Here is a 19,197-nt window from a genome sequence, read left to right on the forward strand (position 1 = left end):
CACTCTGTTTCATGAAAAAAAGAGCAAAAACGATATTGCAGTTCATGGAGTAGCACAGAGTTGAACTTAAAGGCTGAATAACAATAACAATTCTTTTTCAGGACAGGATGATTTTTATTTAGACTCATCATTTAAATGAACTTTTTTATTTATAACATTTAAAATATTTATTTATATATATCATCTTTTTTTTATTATACTTCTGTGGCATTATGCACAAAATCTTTAACTTAATACTCTCCTATTTACAAGAAGATTTGAAGTAAAACAGATATCAATAAACAGCATAAATGGAAACCAAACCATATGGTATGCAGGGTCACATGAATTTCCTATTTTTTTCTCAGCATTTTCCAGCCCTAGTTGTTGGCCCTAAATTTGTTTCTTTTCATCTGGTAATAATCTTTGCAAATGCAAGTATAATTAATATACATATATTTGCTTCTTTCTATATATGTAACACTTGCTTTTACTATGCAGCATCTTGAAGATGTTTCCATACAAGTCCATGTATTTTGTACATACATGATCAGTCGCTTGTAGTTTCTGACTCTTTGAGATCCCATATACTATAGCCTGCCCGTCCCCTCTGTCCGAGGAATTTCCCAGGCTAGAATGCTGGAGTGGGTTGCCATCTAATACTCCAGGGAATCTTCCTGACCCAGGATCAAGCTCGTGTCTTCTGCATCTCCTGCACTGGCAGACAGATTCTTTACCACTGTGCCACCTGTGAAGCCCAGTCATATATATGTATAATTTCTCTTATAGTGCACAGTTCTCCTTATGAATTTATAGTGAAATTAATATGTACATTTTTATTAATGCAATTGCTAAACTTTTCACATGGCAAATAATATTCTAATTAATATATGTTTTATGTATATGCAAATTTAATTTTATAGGGATAGCATTGTTCCTATGATATTTGAATGAATGGTCAGATAATATATGCATTTAAATGTTGATATTGATAGTTATTGCCACATTACCACACTTGAGGTTAAGTAGTTATAGTCCTGTCCACTCTATGAGAATTCTTTTGTCCACAATTCAATTACCAGTACCTGATAAATATATATGACATCTGATTAAAGTTACTCTTATTCTTTAACCACAACCCTTTTGATATAATTGAATTCGATAATCTTTCCACATGTTCAATTTGTTTTGTATTTTCTGTGAGTTTATATGTATATAAATATAAACAAATTTTTATATATATATATTCATTTAAATTTTACCTATTTAATGGTTAGTCTTTTCCATACTGATTTTTATGACATGTTTATATAGTAAGAAACGATCACTTTTACCACTGCGTGAGTAGTTTATGCTTTCTGGTTGTGTGAAAGGGCCTCAGCTGTGTCCTGCTTGTTGTGACCCCAAGGACTGGAACCTGCCAGGCTCTCTGTCCATGGCACTCTCCAGCCCAGAATATTGAGGTGGGTAGCCGTGTCCTTCTCCCGGGGATCTTCCCATCCCAGGGACTGAACCAAGGTCTCCTGCACTGCAGGTGGATTCTTTACCATCTGAGCCACCAGCTGCTAAACAAATAGAATAAGAACACAGGACTATGGTACCACTCACTGCAGTGAAAAGCAAAAACCTAAACAACCAAAAATATTTGACAAGTAAATGAATACAATCTATTCATAAGATGGATTATCATGCTGCTATTAAAAACTTGTGTTTTCAAAGAAAATTTGAAGACATGAGAAAAAGTGCATGATATAATATTAGTTCAAAAGGGATGATAAAAATGTACACACAATATGCCATCAAATTAGGTTTAAAAATTAGATTTCTTGTTGTTTACTTGCTAAGTTGTGTCTGACTCTTTTTCTACCCTATGGACTGTAGCCCGCCAGGCTTCTCTGTCCATGGGATTTCACAGGCAAGAATACTGGAGTGGTTGCCATTTCCTTCTCCATTTCCTGGTTACATGGTTTTAACTTTATAAACTATGTAGAATGATTTTTGCATGTAAATTTTTTATTTTTACATTTTATATTCAATTTTTTTCATTTGTGTATCTTGCTTAGAAAGATACATTTTCCCATTCCACTTGTGACAAATAGTCTTCAATTATTTTCCAGTGCTTTTTTTAAAAAGCATTTTTATGTCTTATATTAAAACTTTTGATTAATCTTGAATTTATTTTGCTATAGGAGTTAAAGAGGTATTGAAATTTTAGTGGTTTCTCTATATCTTATGGTTTCTAAAAATAGTTGTATAGCTATCTTTTTGCCATTAACTTGAAATCCTGATTTTTGTTTCCTGAAATCCCAGTGTATTTGGATCCAGTTCAAGACACTCTTCTGCTTCACTAATCTCTTTTTTCATGTGCAGGTTGACACATAATTGCCATTATATGTAACACATTTTGGTCTGTGAGCAGACTAGCAGTCTCTCATTCTTATTGTTTCTCAGAAACACACCTAGGCTTGCGGGCTGCGATGCCCTCCTCCAGGGATCGTCTCAACCCAGTGATGGAACCCAGGTCTCTGGTGTCTTCTGCGTTACAGGTGGGTTCCTGACCAGTGACCCACCAGAGAAGCCCCCAATACACACTGCTGCTGCTGCTGTCACTTCAGTCGTGTCCGACTCTGTGCGACCCCATAGACGGCCGCCCACCAGGCTCCTCTGTCCCTGGGATTCTCCAGGCAAGAACACTGGAGTGGACTGCCATTTCCTTCTCCACCAATATGCACTCTTCTATTTAAAATAGATTATAGCAAGGCCTACTGTATAGCACAGGGAACTCTGCTCCATATTTTGTAATAAACTAAATGGGAACAGAATTTGAAAAAGAGTAGATACATGTATATGTATAACTCAGTCACTTTGCTGTAGACATTTTGTAGCAATGTAGACAATCGCAGCAATGCGGACAGTGCTAATCACTATACTCTAACATGGCTTTCCCGCTGGCTCTGTGGTAAAGAATCCACCTGCAAAGCAAGAGCTAGAGGAGATGTGGGCTGGATCCCTGGGTCAGGAGGCCTCGTGGAGGCGGGCATGGCATCCCTCTCCAGTATTCTTGCAGGAAAATCCCATGGACAGAGGAGCCTAGCAGGCTGCAGTCCCTGGTACCGCAAGAGCTGGACTAAGCCACCACATGTTTAACATGGATTATAACAAGTCCTACTGTACAGCACAGGGAACTCTGCTCACACTTTGTAATAAACTAAGTGGGAAAAGAAATGGAGAAAAGGTAGACACGTGTATTTGTATAACTCAGTCCTTTGCTGTAGATCTGAAACTGGCACGTTGTAAATCACTGCAGTCTAATGTGGGCTTCCCGGTGGCTCTGTGGTAAATCCGCCTGTAATTCAGGGGCCACAGCAGATGCAGGCTTGGGCCGGGAAGACCCCATGGAGGGGGGCGAGGCGCTGCACTCCACTGCTCTTGTCAGGATCATCCCATGGACAGAGGAGTCTGCGGGCTGCAGTCCACATGTTTACAGAGTCAGACGCGACTGAAACCACAGCACACAGGCATACACGCTCCAAATTAAAATAAAAATTTAAAGACAGAGATTTTAATTTAGTAGTTTTGTCATTGGATTGACATATTTGCCTCTTAAATTCCCCAGATGTATCTGAAGCCGATGATATTTGCCTTTATTTTGGGCTATCAAGCTATACTCTATATTCATGTCATAAATCAATTAATGAGGTCACCTTAGATCTTATATTTATTTTTAAAATTATGGCCAAGTATACATGACAAAATTCATAACTCTAATCATCTTAAAGTGGCATTAAGTTATGCAACTATGACCACTGTCTATATCCAGAACCTTCCCAACTTCTCAAGCTGAAATGCTAAAACTGTTAAACAAAATTCTCCATTTTCCCTCACTGACCTGTGGGCAGCCACCATTCTACTTTTTGTCCATGATTTGACTCTTTAAGTGTCTCAGTCAAGTGGAATCATACAGTATTTGTTTTTGTGACTGTCTTTTTTCACTTAATTCCATATTATATCTTTTTTTTTTTTTTCATAAAATGCTCTTAGCAGTCTTGTTGAAAATTATCTGGGACATATACAAAGGCTTATTTCTAGAGTCTGTTTACTCCATCAGTCTGTTGTCCATCTTTATCTCAATACTAGTGCTGTGGTTACTGTAGCTTTGTAGTATGTTTTAGAGCAAGGAAGTGTGAGACCTCCAACTTTCCTCCTTTTCAAAACTGTTTTGGCAATTTTGAAGTCCTTAATAGTCCATACGAATTTTATCATGAATTTTTCTACTTCTGCAAAAAACATTTTTATAGTTTTGATAAGGAGTGTATTGAATCCGTAGATCACTTGAAGCAATATTAATATCTTGACACTATTAAATATTCTAGTTCATAAATGTTTTCCCATATACGTGTGTGTTCTATAATATCTCTGAGTAAAATTTTGTGATGTTCAGTTTAAAATGCTTTTGACTCATTGATTAAGTTTTCTCTTAACTATTTTCTTCTTTTTGGTGGTCTTGTAAGTGGAATTATTTTCTTAATTTCTGCTTGGTTTGTTCATGACCATATAAAAATTCAACAACATTTCACAAAAAACTCTCAGCAAGTTTGAAATAGAAGGAATGTGCCTGGACATAATAAAGTCCACATGTGACTGCTCCACCGCAAACATCATCCTCAGCACTAAAGCTTTGAAACTTCCACGTTAAAATCTGAAAGAAAACAGTGGGCACACTTTCACAAGTCCTTCATAAAAAATTAATTTATTTTTATTGAAGGATAATTGCTTTACAGAGTTTTGTTGTAAACTGTCAAACCCCAACATGAATCAGCCATCAGTATACACATATCCCCTCCCTCTTGAATATCCCTCCCACCTCCCTCCCATCCCACCCCTCTAGGTTGGTACAGAGAACATGTTTGAGTTTCCTGAGCCACACAGCAAATTCCCGTTGTTTATCTATCTTACATATGGTAACGGAAGTTTCCATGTTACTCAGATTTTTTCTAAGTATAGCGCTTATTCTCTGAAGTGAGATAATTTTATTTTTAAATTTTTACTTAGCTTTGCTTTCTGTAACAGTACTTCTAATGGTAGTCACTTCCTATCTTTTTAATCTGAGTTTAAATATCACTTTTTAAGAAAGGCCTTCTCTGATTACATTATCCACAGTAGAACTTCCTCTTATTTTCTGTCACAGTAAACTATTTCTTATATTACCAGCCATGAATACAACTACAATTACTGAATGTCTCCTTCTTTATTGTCTGACTTTATTCTGAGAAAATAATACAGGAACGCAAGAAAAAAAATTTTTACATGATTTAACCTTGGTTTTATTAATTGTTGTATCCTTACTTATAGCACAGTTGCTGGCGTAACAGAGGCATCCTACTTTTAAAAAGTTGCTAATTGTTTAAACTATTAGCTCTTATATCTACAATTTTAATATATTTAATTGTGTCTTTTGATATAATTTTCATATTTCTAACCAAATTTTATGGTGATTAAGCCGAGTATGAAATAAAAGGAAAGAAAATCTTGCTATTTCAGGTGGGGAAATATATAACAAATAAGTTCACTGGAGCAAAATAACTGGGTTGATATTTTATTCTTCATTGGCAGCAGTCTTATAGAGATTCTAAAGTACTATTTTTTCTCACATGAACTATGTGATTTGGCCTATTAATATCTTTACACACAGATGTTCTTTAAAAATTTTGTGGGAAAAAAAAAACTTTGTGGAAAATCCCACTGAATTAATTAAGCAAGAATCAGTCTTGGACACATTCCAACTCTAAGATTCAATAATAATTGCAACTGGAGGGGATGAAATACTCCATGATCTTCATTCTTAACAGGAAGAAAATGCTATCCACTTAGTAACTTGCACCAATTTTTCAGGAGGTCCTTTCTTAGACTTAAAAAATATCATAGAAATATTTTACAAAATTTCAGTTTGAACTAGTCTGGCCATGTCAACGTGACAGAGTGAGATGGGCTAAACAATCAGTGCTATTTTTCTTTTTAATGTTATTTGGAAAGAGGTTACTTATGAAAAAGTTCCCTGGGAAATGGCAAGTTGCTATCTTCCTATGTTTATGTAGAATTTGTTGGTCATTTTGATAAATTTCCCAATGTGATACAGGTTTGTTTTTTCTGTGTACACCAAGGAATTCCTTTCAAATAATCTTGCATATAAAAATGACCCTCTGAATAATGAGAAGAATCCACTTAGAAAATGGACGGTCAAATGACTGTACAAATTTATATCCTCAGATAATAAGGCACCCTTTTGCTGTCTACTGTCATACTGGATGAAAGAATTCCAGGACTTACATTGTGTTAAAACTCATTCATCAGATTGTGAACAAGCCTCTGCAAGGTAAGACTAATGGAAAATACTGGGAAACAGGTTAACAATTGAGAGACGTTCTTTATTATGAAAGAAATTAACTTACTTTTGAAATAAATCAAACTTAGATTCAAATCTAAGTATAGTACTCAAAAATGTGTGACTTTGGGAAAATGAAATAGATGTTCTGAGCCTTAGTATTTTTTAGTGATGAAACAGGGATTGTAGTGTATGATACTATAAATGTTAAATGTGACACATTAAACTATGACTGCATGATTGGAATACACTGTAAGACTTTTGAGCAGCAGAGTGGTGATATCGTCAGAATAAGCCTGAGAAGGACAATTCGGGCTGCTTCTGAAAACCCGTTTTTGGAGGCCAGAATAAACACGGAGAGACTTGGGAGGAGGCTATCACTGTGGGCTACGAAGAAACTTAGAAAAAAAAAAAAAAAGCATAGCAGAAAAAGATAGATGAGAATATTCCAATTTGTGATATATTTTGGAAGTAGAGTCAATAGGATTTATTTAATTTTTATGAGAGTAAAAAATAAGTGAAGAGCACTGAAATTTTTTGTCTGCACAATAGCATGAAAAATTATGTCATTTAGCAAGGTAAAAAGCAACACTTCAAATTTTGTATAGGAAGTGCTACACATACTGTTGGAAATAAAAAAGTTAGTTTTGTAAATACTAAGTTGCCATTCAGTTGCTCGTCCACATTTAGAGATGCTGCATATACATATTTGAAAATTAGGGGAAACACAGGGTTTGGAGGCACACAATTAGACTGTTGCAGTGTTTACTGGTCAGGAAAAGGGAAATATCCACTTAAAGACCTAAGAAGTATCAGTGAGATCTGGGACAACTCAGGACAGAAACCTTCTATTCAAGATTTGATCTCCTCACATTGATTATGTAAATTATCATGAACCTCACTTTTACAGTTTTGTGACTTCACTGAACTCCCTTCCAGTCCGTTCTTATCGTTTCACTTAAAAAAAAATTCAGCTAAAGCATTAACTCCTCTGGAAAGTCTTCTCTGATTCCATTATTATTCATGCATAAATGTACTATGATTCACCATTTGTGAATTTTCTTATAGCTTATTATATGGATCTGGAATTACCTTATCCCTATTCCTGTATTATATTATGAGGGCAAGTAACTCTACCTTATTCAACTTGGAGATACACTATCAATGACACATTGGACATGGAAAGACTCTCCACATACATTCTTTTAATTGAATATATAACAGCAGATGAAAATTTAATTCATTTAAAAAATTTCCCCTTGTTTTGTAGATACACTGCTTCTAACAAGTGAACGTAGAATTTAGACTGACTAGATGGAAACAAGGAGCAATGTGACTTACTTCATCCTCTTGGGCCTCACACAGAATCCGAAGGAGCAGAAAGTCCTTTTTGTTACATTCTTGCTCTTCTATGTCTTGACTGTGGTGGGAAACCTGCTCATAGTTGTGACTATAACTGTCAGTAGGAACCTGAACTCACCGATGTACTTTTTTCTTGCTAGCTTATCTTTTATGGATGTCACTTACTCTTCTTGTATTACACCTAGATTGATTTCAGACTTGTTCTTTGGGAAAAACATCATATCCTTTAAATCTTGCATGACCCAGCTATTTACAGAGCACTTTTTTGGTGGATCAGAGATCGTACTTCTGCTGGTGATGGCCTATGACCGCTATGTGGCCATCTGTAAGCCCTTGCATTATCTGGTGATCATGAGGCAGAGGGTGTGTGTTGTCTTGCTGGTGGTGTCCTGGGTTGGAGGTTTTCTACACTCAGCAATTCAACTCAGCACTGTTTATGGGCTCCCATTCTGTGGCCCCAATGTCATCGAACACTTTACCTGTGACATGTTCCCTCTACTGAAACTCGTCTGTACCGACACCTATGTCACTGGCGTCTTAGTTGTGGTCAATGGAGGACTGATCTGCACTCTTGGATTTCTGCTCTTACTCATCTCCTACGGAGTCATCCTGCACTCTCTGAAGAACCTGAGTCAGGAAGGGAGGCGGAAAGCCCTCCAGACCTGTGGCTCCCACATCACTGTGGTTGTCTGCTTCTTTGTTCCCTGTATTTTCATAAATGCAAGACCGGCTAAGACCTTCCCCATTGACAAATCTGTGAGTGTGTTCTATACAGTCATAACTCCCATGCTGAACCCACTAATCTACAGTCTAAGAAATTCTGAGTTAACTAATGCTATGAAGAAGCTCTGGAGAAGAAACATTTTTATCTCATATTAAATAAGTGCATCATTTACTATAAAGGGAGACATTTGACATCAGAGTCCATTTTCCTAGAATGCTGAAGTCATTTTAAAATTTGTTTCTGGATTCACTTTCTTCAATGAATATATATTAATTATTTTTAAATAATATAATTATAGAACTGTGCTGTTATTAACAGTTTCCCTCCCTACTATAATGGAAGGTCTATAACTCCTTGTTTATCACTGTACCGAGAAAGGCATAGCGCCTATATAGTGAGAATTAATAATATATGGTGATGAAACGTATAGTGGGAGAATTATACACAGCATTTTTAATTTCATACGTTTTTGTTTGCAAGTAATGTTGAACTAACATATTAATAATCAAGATTTTCCAGGTGGTGCTTGTGGTAAAAATCCATCTACCAATGGAGGAGACCAAGGTCAGGATGATCCCCCTGGAGGAGTGCGTGGCTACCCACTCTTGAATCACCATTGTCAGAGGAGTTTTGTGGGCTACAGTTCGTGGGTTGCAAAGAGTCGGACGTGACTGAAGTGACTTAGCATGCATTAGCAAACAGAATGAATGAAAACAAACAATATGGGATAGAGTCTCAAATGAATTTCCTATTTCCCTCAGCAGTTCCCAGCCCTCGTCCTCAGCTGCTGTTCGGTCACTAAGTCGTGTCCGACTCTGCGACCCCATGGACGGCAGCATGCCAGGCTCCCCCGTCCATCACTCTCTCCTGGAGTGTGCTCAGATTCATGCCCATTGAGTCAGTGATGCTAGAGGTTGGCCTTAAATTGGCTTCTTTTCATCTGGTAATAATCTTGGTACATGAAAGTGTATTTAACATACGGATATTTGTTTCTTTATATATATTTAACACTCGCTTTTACTTTGCAAAATCTTGAAAATGTTTTCATTCCAGTCCATATATTGTGTACATTTTACAGGCAAGATTACTGGAGTGGGCTGTCATTTCCTCCTCCAGGGGATTTTCCTGAACCAGGGACAAACACCGCTCTCTTGCATCTCCTGAATTCACAGGTAGATTCCTGACTACTCTGCTACCTAGGAAGCCCAGTCCTTATATATAACCTTAATTTTTCCTATGGTGGGCAATACTTCTTATAAATTTTTACTAGAATTAATGTGTACATTCCTCTCCAGCTGCTTGCTAAACTTTCTATGACAAAAAATTATTTAAAAATACATGGCCCTATAAATGGGTAAATATGAGTTCATTGGCATAGAATCATTGCTATAATATTTGAATCAATCATCAGGTAGTATATGCATTTAAAATGTTGATATTGACAGTTGTAGCCAAACTAGCATTCTTGAGGTTCTTCTAATAGTTACAGTCCTATCCGCTGTCTGTGGGAATACTTTTGTCTGCATCTCAATGAGCAGTACCTGATAAATATGACATCTAATTCAAGTTATACTTTAGCAACAACTGTTTTGATATAATTTAGTTTGGTCATCTTTCCACATATTTAATTTGATTTTTTTGTGAAAAAAATATTTCTTTTACCCATTTCATTCAATTATTTCTCTTTTTCATACTGATTTTTATGAGATATTTATGAACTAAAGAAATGATCTTCTTTACCACTGCATATATAGTTAACGCTTTCTGGTTATATGTTTTTAACTTTTTGAACTATGTAGAATGCTTCTTGCATGTAGTCTTTTTTTACAATTTATATTCAATTTTTTGTTTTTTGTATCCTACTTGGAAATTTTTTTCCCATTCCACTTGGGCGAAATATTCGTCAATTCTTTTTCAGGATTTAATTTTTAAAGCCTCTTTATCTCTTATATTAAAAAGCTGGATCCATCTTGAATTTATTTTTGGTATAAGAGTTGAAAAGGGACTGAAATTTTAGTGCTTTCACGATATTTTGAGGTTTTTAAAAATAGTCTCATAATTATGTTTTTGTCATTAATTTGAAACCTGACTATTATATCCCAGTGTATTTGGGTCCAATTCAAGACAATCTTCTGTTTCAATGATCTCTTCATTCATGTGCAGGTTGGCATAGGATTGCTATGATATGTAACACATTTTGATCTGTGAGGAGACTGATAGTTCTTTATTCCTATTATTTTTCAGAAATATGCCTAGATCTTCATAGTTTTATTTCAAAATTATTAAAAAATAAATAATTTGAATATAAATCAGATAAATAATATAGTTTAGAATGAAAATTAAGTTAAATATATTTAAAGAGGCGAGTCACAAAACAATTTTCAGGTGTTATTTTCAATGAGAGTCATTTTAAGAAGGCCAGTTTAGGAAGAGCTTATAAACCTATTGCCGTCACTGGAGGTGTCTTCAGCCAACACGTCACCTGCTGTAGGCTTGGGCAGAGCCGAGTTTCCTGTCTGTGTTTCTGACACCTTGTGGCTAGCTGCTGTTCTTCAGCTATGACGCCTAAAATGCTAGCTGACATTTGCTGTAAGAAAAAAAAAATCTTCTCTTTCAGCAAGTTCGGGTCTCTGATGTTTGCTGAGAGTCTACTGGTGCTAATTCTGCCCACACTGGTTGCCAGTGAGCGCTAAGCGGCCGTTTGCAAAACCTGGGCTGTAAAACCACCATGAGCGGCAGGGATGAGGCTTCCTTCAAGCGGCATGAGCTAGCGGGCTGGACCCGCTGCCACCCAGGCTCTCCTCATGGTGCGGGCGCCTGTCCGTGGCCACAGAGCCGTAGACGCTCATGTGTGACGCAAACCCTGTGTGGAAGCTCGTTTGCGTGCGCAGTCACAGCCTTGACCTCTGCTGCTCCCAGCAGGGGGTTCTTCTGCCTGTGAAATATTTTCCCTTAATGGCCTCCTATGCGGTCATCTGTGCTCCCCAAAGGCGTACAGGTTGGAGGAGAGACGGCAGTTCCTCTCCATCGTGTCTCCCACACCATGTGGCCCTCTCAGTCTTTGTAGCCTGCTTGTTTGCAGCAAGCAGACCACGGCTGCCTTTTATACTTCGAAAAGCCCTTTGCTAAACCTCTCAGGCTTGCACACTCAAAAATTCAAAGGCAAAAAAATGCTACGAGGAAGTTCTGGAAAAAACAAAGTGAGCATGGAAAATAAGCATAACAATATAAAACGACTTTGTCTTTTAAATGTAGACAGGAAACATAATTTTATGGTTTGGGGACATAAAATAATACTACTTTTTTTTTCATTTATTTTTATTAGTTGGAGGCTAATTACTTTACAACATTGTAGTGGGTTTTGTCATATATTGACGTGAATCAGCCATGGATTTACACGTATTCCCCATCCTGATCCCCCCTCCCACCTCCCTCTCTACCCGATCCCTCTGGGTCTTCCCAGTGCACCAGGCCCGAGCACTTGTCTCATGCATCCAGCCTGGGCTGGTGATCTGTTTCACTACTTATTAATAGTATGTTTATTTTGAAATGTAGGCACTCAGAGGCAAATTCCAGGTAGAGAATTCTTTACCATTATAAAACTGTATTTATATTTAGGTACTGCCCAGTTGTTAGTTAAACTTTAATTTGTTGTCAGAATTAGGGTTTGAGAATTCCCCGGCAGTTCAGTGGTCGGGACTATGTGGTTCCATTGCCAAGGGCCAGGGTCCAGTCCCTGGTAAAGGAACTGGGATTCCACAGCCCACATTGCTGTTTTTCACTCACTCAGCCTTGTTTGAACCTTTGTGGTCCCATGCCCTGCCACACAACAGGCTTCCCTGTCCTGCACCATCTCCTGGAGTTTGCTCAAATTCAAGTCCATTGAGTTGGTGATACCCTCCAACCATCTCATCCTCTGTTGTCCTTTTTCCTCCTGCCTTCAATCTCTCCCAGCATTATGGTCTTTTCCAAGGACCCCGTCCAATTTGGGTCATTTCAGCTCTTCACTCAACTGGTCAAAGTATTGAAGCTTTAGTTTCAGCATCAGTCCTTCCAGTGAATATTGAGGGTTGATTTCCTTTAGGATTGACTAGTTTGGTTTCCTTGCAGTCCAAGGGGCTCTAAAGAGTCTTTTCCAGCAGCGCAGTTGAAAGGCATCAATTTGCTGGTGCTCAGTCTTTTTTATTGTCCAGCTCTCACATCCGTACATGACTACTGGAAAAACCACTGCTTTCTCTGTATGGACTTTGTAGGCAAAGTAATGTCTCTTCTTTTTAATATGCTGTCTAGGTTGGTCATTGTTTTTCTTCCAAGGTGCAAGCATCTTTTTTTTTTTTCTTTTTTTATAAAATAAATTTATTTATTTATTTTAATTGGAGGCTAATTACTTTGGAATATATTGTGGTGGTTTTTGCCATACATTGACATAAGTCAGCCACAGGTGTACGTGGGTCTCCCGTCCCAAACGCCCCTCCCACTTCCCTCCCCATCTCATCCCTCTGGGTTGTCCCAGTGCACCAGCTTTAGTGCCCTGTCTCATGTGTGGCACTTGGACTAGCGATCTATTTCACATACGGTAATAAACACGCTTCAGTGCTGTTCTCGCAAATCATCCCACCTCACCTTCTCCCACAGAGTCCAAAAGTCTGTTCTTTATATCTGTGTCTCTTTTGCTGTCTTACCATCTTTCTAAATTCCATCTATATGTGCTAAAATACTATATTGGTGTTTTTCTTCCTGACTTACTTCGCTCTGTATAATAGGTTCCTTGCATCTCATTAGAACTGATTCAAATGCATTCCTTTTAATGGCTGAACAATATTCCATTGTGTATACGTACCACAACCTCCTTATCCATTTGTGTGCCAATGGATATCTAGGTTGCTTCCATGTCCTGGCTGTTATAAACAGTGCTGCGATGAACATTGGGGTACACGTGTCTTTTTCAATTCTGATTTCCTCAGTGTGTGTGCCTAGCAGCGGGATTGCTGGGTCATATGGCATTTCTATTTCCAGTTTTTTAAGGAATCTCCACACTATTCTCCATAGTGTCTGTACTAGTTTGCATTCCCACAAACAGTGTAAGAGGGTTCTCTTTTCTCCACACCCTCTCCAGCATTTATTGTTTGTAGACTTTTGACAGCAGCCATTCTGACCGGTGTGAGATGGTACCTCATTGTGGTTTTGATTTGCTTTTCTCTGATAATAAGTGATATTGTGCATCTTTTCATGTGCTTGCTAGCCATTTTTATATATTCTTTGGAGAAATGTCTGTTTAGTTCTTTGTCCCAATTTTGATTAGGTCATTTATTTTTCTGCTATTGAGATGCATGAGTTGTTTGTATACTTTTGAGATTAGTTCTTTGTCCATAGCTTCATTTGCGATTATTTTCTCCTATTCTGAAGGCTGTCTTTTCACCTTGTTTATAGTTTCCTTCATTGTGCAAAAGCTTTTAAGTTTAATTAGGTCCCATTTGTTTATTTTTTCCCTTTATTTCCATTACTCTGAGAGGTGGGTCATAGAGGATCCTGCAGTGATTTATGTCAGAGACTGTTCTGCCTATGCTTTCCTCTAGGAATTTTAGAGTTTCTGGTCTTACATTTAGATCTTTAATCCATTTTGAGTTTATATTTGTGTATGGTGTTAGAAAGTGTTCTAGTTTCATACAAGTGGTTGACCAGTTTTCCCAGCACCACTTGTTAAAGAGATTGTCTTTTATCCATTGTATATCCTTGCCTCCTTTGTCAAAGATAAGGTGTCCACAGGTGCGTGGATTTATCTCTGGGCTTTCTATTCTGTTCCACTGATCTATATTTCTGTCTTTGTGCCAGTACCATACTGTCTTGATGACTGTGGCTTTGTAGTAGATACTAAAGTCGGGCAGGATGTTGACAATTTGATCTCTGGTTCCTCAGTCTTTTCTAAATACAGATTTTACATCTGGAAGTTCTCAGTTCACATACTGTTGAAGCCTAGCTTGAAGCATTTTGAACATTATTTTACCACAATCCACATGGCACATCCAAAACAAACGCCAACAACAAAACAGACAAACAAACAGAACCTAGTTAACAATATTTAAAAACAAACAAACGAGAGAGCAGTTGTTATTATGTAGTTCTAGGGATTTTGTTTTTAATTTTTGAAATGCAAATGTGTTTATTCATTATTACTCATTACAATTTTTTATTTATGTTGTGACACTGCCACATACATAGATATTACCTGTAGCTCTGAGAGTAAGCTCTTCCCACTTAGGGTTCATCAGTAACTTTGGTGACTCTTTTGGAAGGTGGAGATGTAATACAGTTTGTGGTTTGTAAACTGTGTGCTATATATTGACACTGATTTGCAGAGAGGAAAGTGTCACATTATCAAGCCCCTCTTCCCCTTGCATAGCCAGGCAATCTGAGTAGTCCAGAAGACAACAAAATTGTTCAAAGGTGTTTCAGTTCAGTTCAATTTCAGTTCATTTGGTCAGTTGTGTCTGACTCTTTGCGACCCCATGAATCACAGCACGCCAGGTCTCCCTGTCCATCACCAACTCCCAGAGTCTACTCAAACTCATGTCCATCGAATCGGTGATACCATTCAACCACCTCATCCTTGTCGTCCCCTTCTCCTCCTGCCCCCAATCCCTCCCAACATCAAGGTCTTTTCAAATGTGTCAACTCTTCGATTGAGGTGGCCAAAATATTGGAGTTTCAGCTTCAGCATCCAATGAACACCCAGGACTGATCTCCTTTAGGATGGACTGGTTGGATCTCCTTGAAGTCCAAGGGACTCTCAAGAGTCTTCTCCAACACCACAGTTCAAAAACATCAATTCTTCAGTGCTCAGCTTTCTTCAGCATCCAACTCTCACATCCATACATGACCACTGGGAAAACCATAGCCTTGACTAGACGAACCTTTGTTGGCAAAGTAATGTCTCTGCTTTTTAATGTGCTATCTAGGTTCGTCATAATTTTCCTTCCAAGGAATAGCGTCTTTTAATTTCATGGCTGCAATCACCATCTGCAGTGATTTTGGAGCCCCCAAAAATAAAGTCTGACACTGCTTCCACTGTTTCCCCATCTATTTCCCATGAGGTGATGGGACCAGATGCCATGATCTTAGTTTTCTGAATGTTGAGCTTTAAGGCGTTTAGTAGCGTGCATTTAAAATCTAGACTCCTCCAACTGTTGGGTATGTGGGGCCATGCCCCTGTCAGTAATGAACGGACTCCCCTGGTGGGTATCGTCACTCCGTTATGGGGACTTTATACCACTGTGTTCCTTCTTAGAGCAACAGAAGGGAACTTTTCTCTCTCTCACCAATCATAACCTTTCTTTGCTCTCCTGGTGTAAGAAGAAGCCATCAATGGGCCAGGGACATAGGGTTACATTTGACATGAACACCAGCCTTACGGAAGTAACAAAGGCTTATACCTCATATGTAAAAGATAAAAAGGAGAAGGGTTCTTTTACAAAAGGGGGACAGGCCTCCCGGTACCTTGAGCAATACTACCAGGTCTGGGATGAACATTTCTGGATGACTCCTGAGAAAGGACAGTTGATTACCCCTGCTACTATTTGCTGGGAACAAAAAGAACAGAAAATTGGATTTGGAGTCCACCCCCTAGACCCAAAAGAATTAAAATATATGGGTTATTTGCCCCCTGAACGATGTAAACAAATCTTGGAAGTTACCTATCACCCCAATCAGTCTGTTCAGTGGCCTGGTTCCGACTGGAAATATAATCCTGGAATCCGCTGGGTAGCCCCCAATGGGACCCAGTGGCTCTGTGGGCTTAACTTATGGCCATGGTTACCAGTTGGCTGGGTGCGGCGTTGCACATTAGGATTTGCTTTCGCCCATGGCAGTATTAAGCCTGGCCTGCACCAGCCTCCAGTAAACCTGCCTTATCTGCATGCAAGATGGACACGATCTGTGTTCCAATGGTATGACTATCTTGCTGCCTTGTTTGTACCCTCTGTAGGGACAACGGATATCATGGTTAAGGTAGAGGCCTTAACTAATTTCACTAAACAGGCCCTCTTAGACAGTACAAAAGCCATTCAAGCTTTGAACGAAGAACAAATTCAGATGAGGAAGGCAGTAATTCAAAATAGGATGGCATTAGACATACTCACAGCAGCCCAAGGAGGGACTTGCGCCGTAATTAAAGTTGAATGTTGTGTGTATATCCCTGACCTGTCTGGAAATGTATCTACTGCCTTGAAGGATATGAAAAATCAAGTGAAAGCCATGTCTAATGAAAATATTCCCTTTTGGACTTCAGTTCTCTCCTGGGTAAAGGGAGACTGGTGGAAAACCATTGTAACTGTTGTTATAGTAATCTTAATCATACTGCTCTGTGGGCCCTGCTTCCTACAATGCCTTGTGAATTTTGTAACACAGAGGTTGATAGCATTCTCTCATGTGGGTGGCAGGAGGGCTAAGGTACAATATATCTCAATGAATGATGCTCGTTATGGAAACTAAGAGCATCAAGAGGGGGGAATGAAGAAGGAATTCATAGGGCCTGGACTCCATCTCAGGCCTGTCCGTGCTGATCATGCTCGGCCACCTCTCCAGTGGACTCTGAACTCTCTGCTTAGTGCCTGTGGGAACGACAATGGAAGGATAAGACCCCCTCCGGGCAGGGGAACCTTGAAGATCATATCCAGGTTACTCATCGCCTAAGAGAAAACAGACACTAATCACCCCTGCCTCCAGACACTATCTATCAGAATGTAAGCACAGGCTTATCGGTTATTAACTGTTTGGAATGTAACTGCGGGCTTATTGATTATTGACTGTTTGAACACATAACACGTGAATGATGGGGCTATTGTAGTTGTATTTACCCTTCCTTTGTTTATGTAAGTCTCAAGGGAATTGGGGTAGTGGGTTTGGACACGTACACATGGGGTATAAAAGATTTTCACAGATGCTGGACAGGGTCCTTGGCTAAGAGGAGACTCTGCCTTGGGCCCGCCGGTGTAATAAACTGCACTCCACTAAAAAAAAAAATAAAATAAAATAAAAAATAAAATCTAGTTTTGAACTCCAAAACAAAGAATTTGGGTTTTAGTTCCTTCTTTCTCCTGCCCTCCTTTTTTCTTCCTTTTTTTCCTTTTAGTTTGCTTTGTTTTCTTCATGCATTCTGAGTACTTAGAGCAATTCCTGGGCCATGGTAGGTACTCAACATTTGTTAAACTGTTTACATAAATATTTAGACTGACAAATAGCACTAGTATATTTAAACTAATCACCAAGGCCTACGGTATTACAGAGGGAACTCTACGCAATATTTTGTAATAAATTAATGGGAAAAGAATTTGAAAAATAATAGACACATGCATATACTGTGTACGATTCAGGACAGCTGTACAGTTAAAACTAACATGTTGTTAATCACTATACTTCAATATAAAATAAAAATTTAAATATAGAGATTTTAATTTTCTAGTTCTGTCATTGGATTGACATATTTACCTCTTAAACAAACTATGCAGGTGTATCATATTCCATAAAATCCTGGAGTGTTAGGTCAATGAATCAAGGCAAATTGGGCATGGTCAAGCAGGAGGTGACAAGAGTGAACACTGACATCTTAGGAATCAGTGAACTAAATGGGATGAGAACGGACAAATTTAATTAATATAACCACTATATCTACTAATATTGGCAAAAATTCCTTAGAGGAAATGGAGTAGCTCTCATAGTCATCAAAAGAGTCTGAAATGAACTATTTGAGTGCAATCTCAAAAAAGACAGAATGATCTCAGTTCATTTCCAAGGCAAACCATTCAATATCACAGTAATCCAAACCTATGCCCCAACCATTAATGCTGAAGAAGTTGAGGTTGAATGGCTCTATGAAGTCTTACAAGAACTTCTGTAATTAACACCAAAAACAAACAAACAAAAAAAAAGATTTCTTTTTCATTATAGGGGATTGGAATGCAAAAGTAGGAAGTCAAGAGATACCTGGAGTAACAGTTAAGTTTGATTTTGAGTACAAAATGAAGCAGGGCAAAGGCCAGCAGAGTTTTGCCAAGAGAACCAATTGGTAATAACACTCTCTTCAACAACACAAGAGACCACTCTAATATGGACATCACCAGATGGTCAACACCAAAATCAGATTGATTATATTCTTTGCAGCCAACAATGGAAACACTCTCTACAGTCAGCAAAAAAAGAGCAGGAGCTGACTGTGGCTCAGATCATGAGCTCCTTATTGCAAAGTTCATACTTAAAATGAAGAAAGTAGGAAATACCACTAGACCATTCAGGTTTGATCTAAGTTAAATTACTTATGATTATACAGTGGAGGTGGCAAATATATTCAAGGGATTAGATCTGATAGATAGAGTGTCTGAAGTGGACAGAGTTTTGTAACATTGTCCATGAAGTGGTGACCAAAACCATCCCCCCCAAAAAAGAATGCAACAAAGCAAAATGGTTGTCTGAGGAGGCCTTACCAATAGCTGAGAGAAAAAGAGAAGTGAAAAGCAAAGGAGAAAGGGAAAGATATACCACATGAATGCAGAGTTCTAGAGAACAGCAACGAGAGATAAGAAAGCCTTCTTAAGTGAACAATGCAAAGAAATAGATGAAAACAATAGAGTAGGAGAGACTAGATATTTCTTCTAGAAAATTTGAGATACCAAAGGACCATTGCATGCAAAGACAGGCACAATAAAGGACAGAAACGGTATGGACCTAACAGAAGCAGAAGATTTAAAAACAGGTGGCA

General features: G+C 38.3%; 1 protein-coding gene across 1 annotated transcript; it reads left to right on the forward strand.

The window, feature by feature from the left end:
• Window positions 1-7,675: 7,675 nt before the first annotated feature.
• LOC136176029 (olfactory receptor 4A47-like) lies at window positions 7,676-8,602 on the forward strand. The gene has a single exon (XM_065946210.1). The coding sequence runs from the start codon at window positions 7,676-7,678 to the stop codon at window positions 8,600-8,602; it is 927 nt and encodes a 308-aa protein (XP_065802282.1).
• The last annotated feature ends 10,595 nt before the right edge of the window (window positions 8,603-19,197 follow it).

The sequence above is a fragment of the Muntiacus reevesi genome, chromosome 9 (assembly GCF_963930625.1).
Source record: "Muntiacus reevesi chromosome 9, mMunRee1.1, whole genome shotgun sequence".
Classification (NCBI taxonomy): Eukaryota; Metazoa; Chordata; class Mammalia; order Artiodactyla; family Cervidae; genus Muntiacus; species Muntiacus reevesi.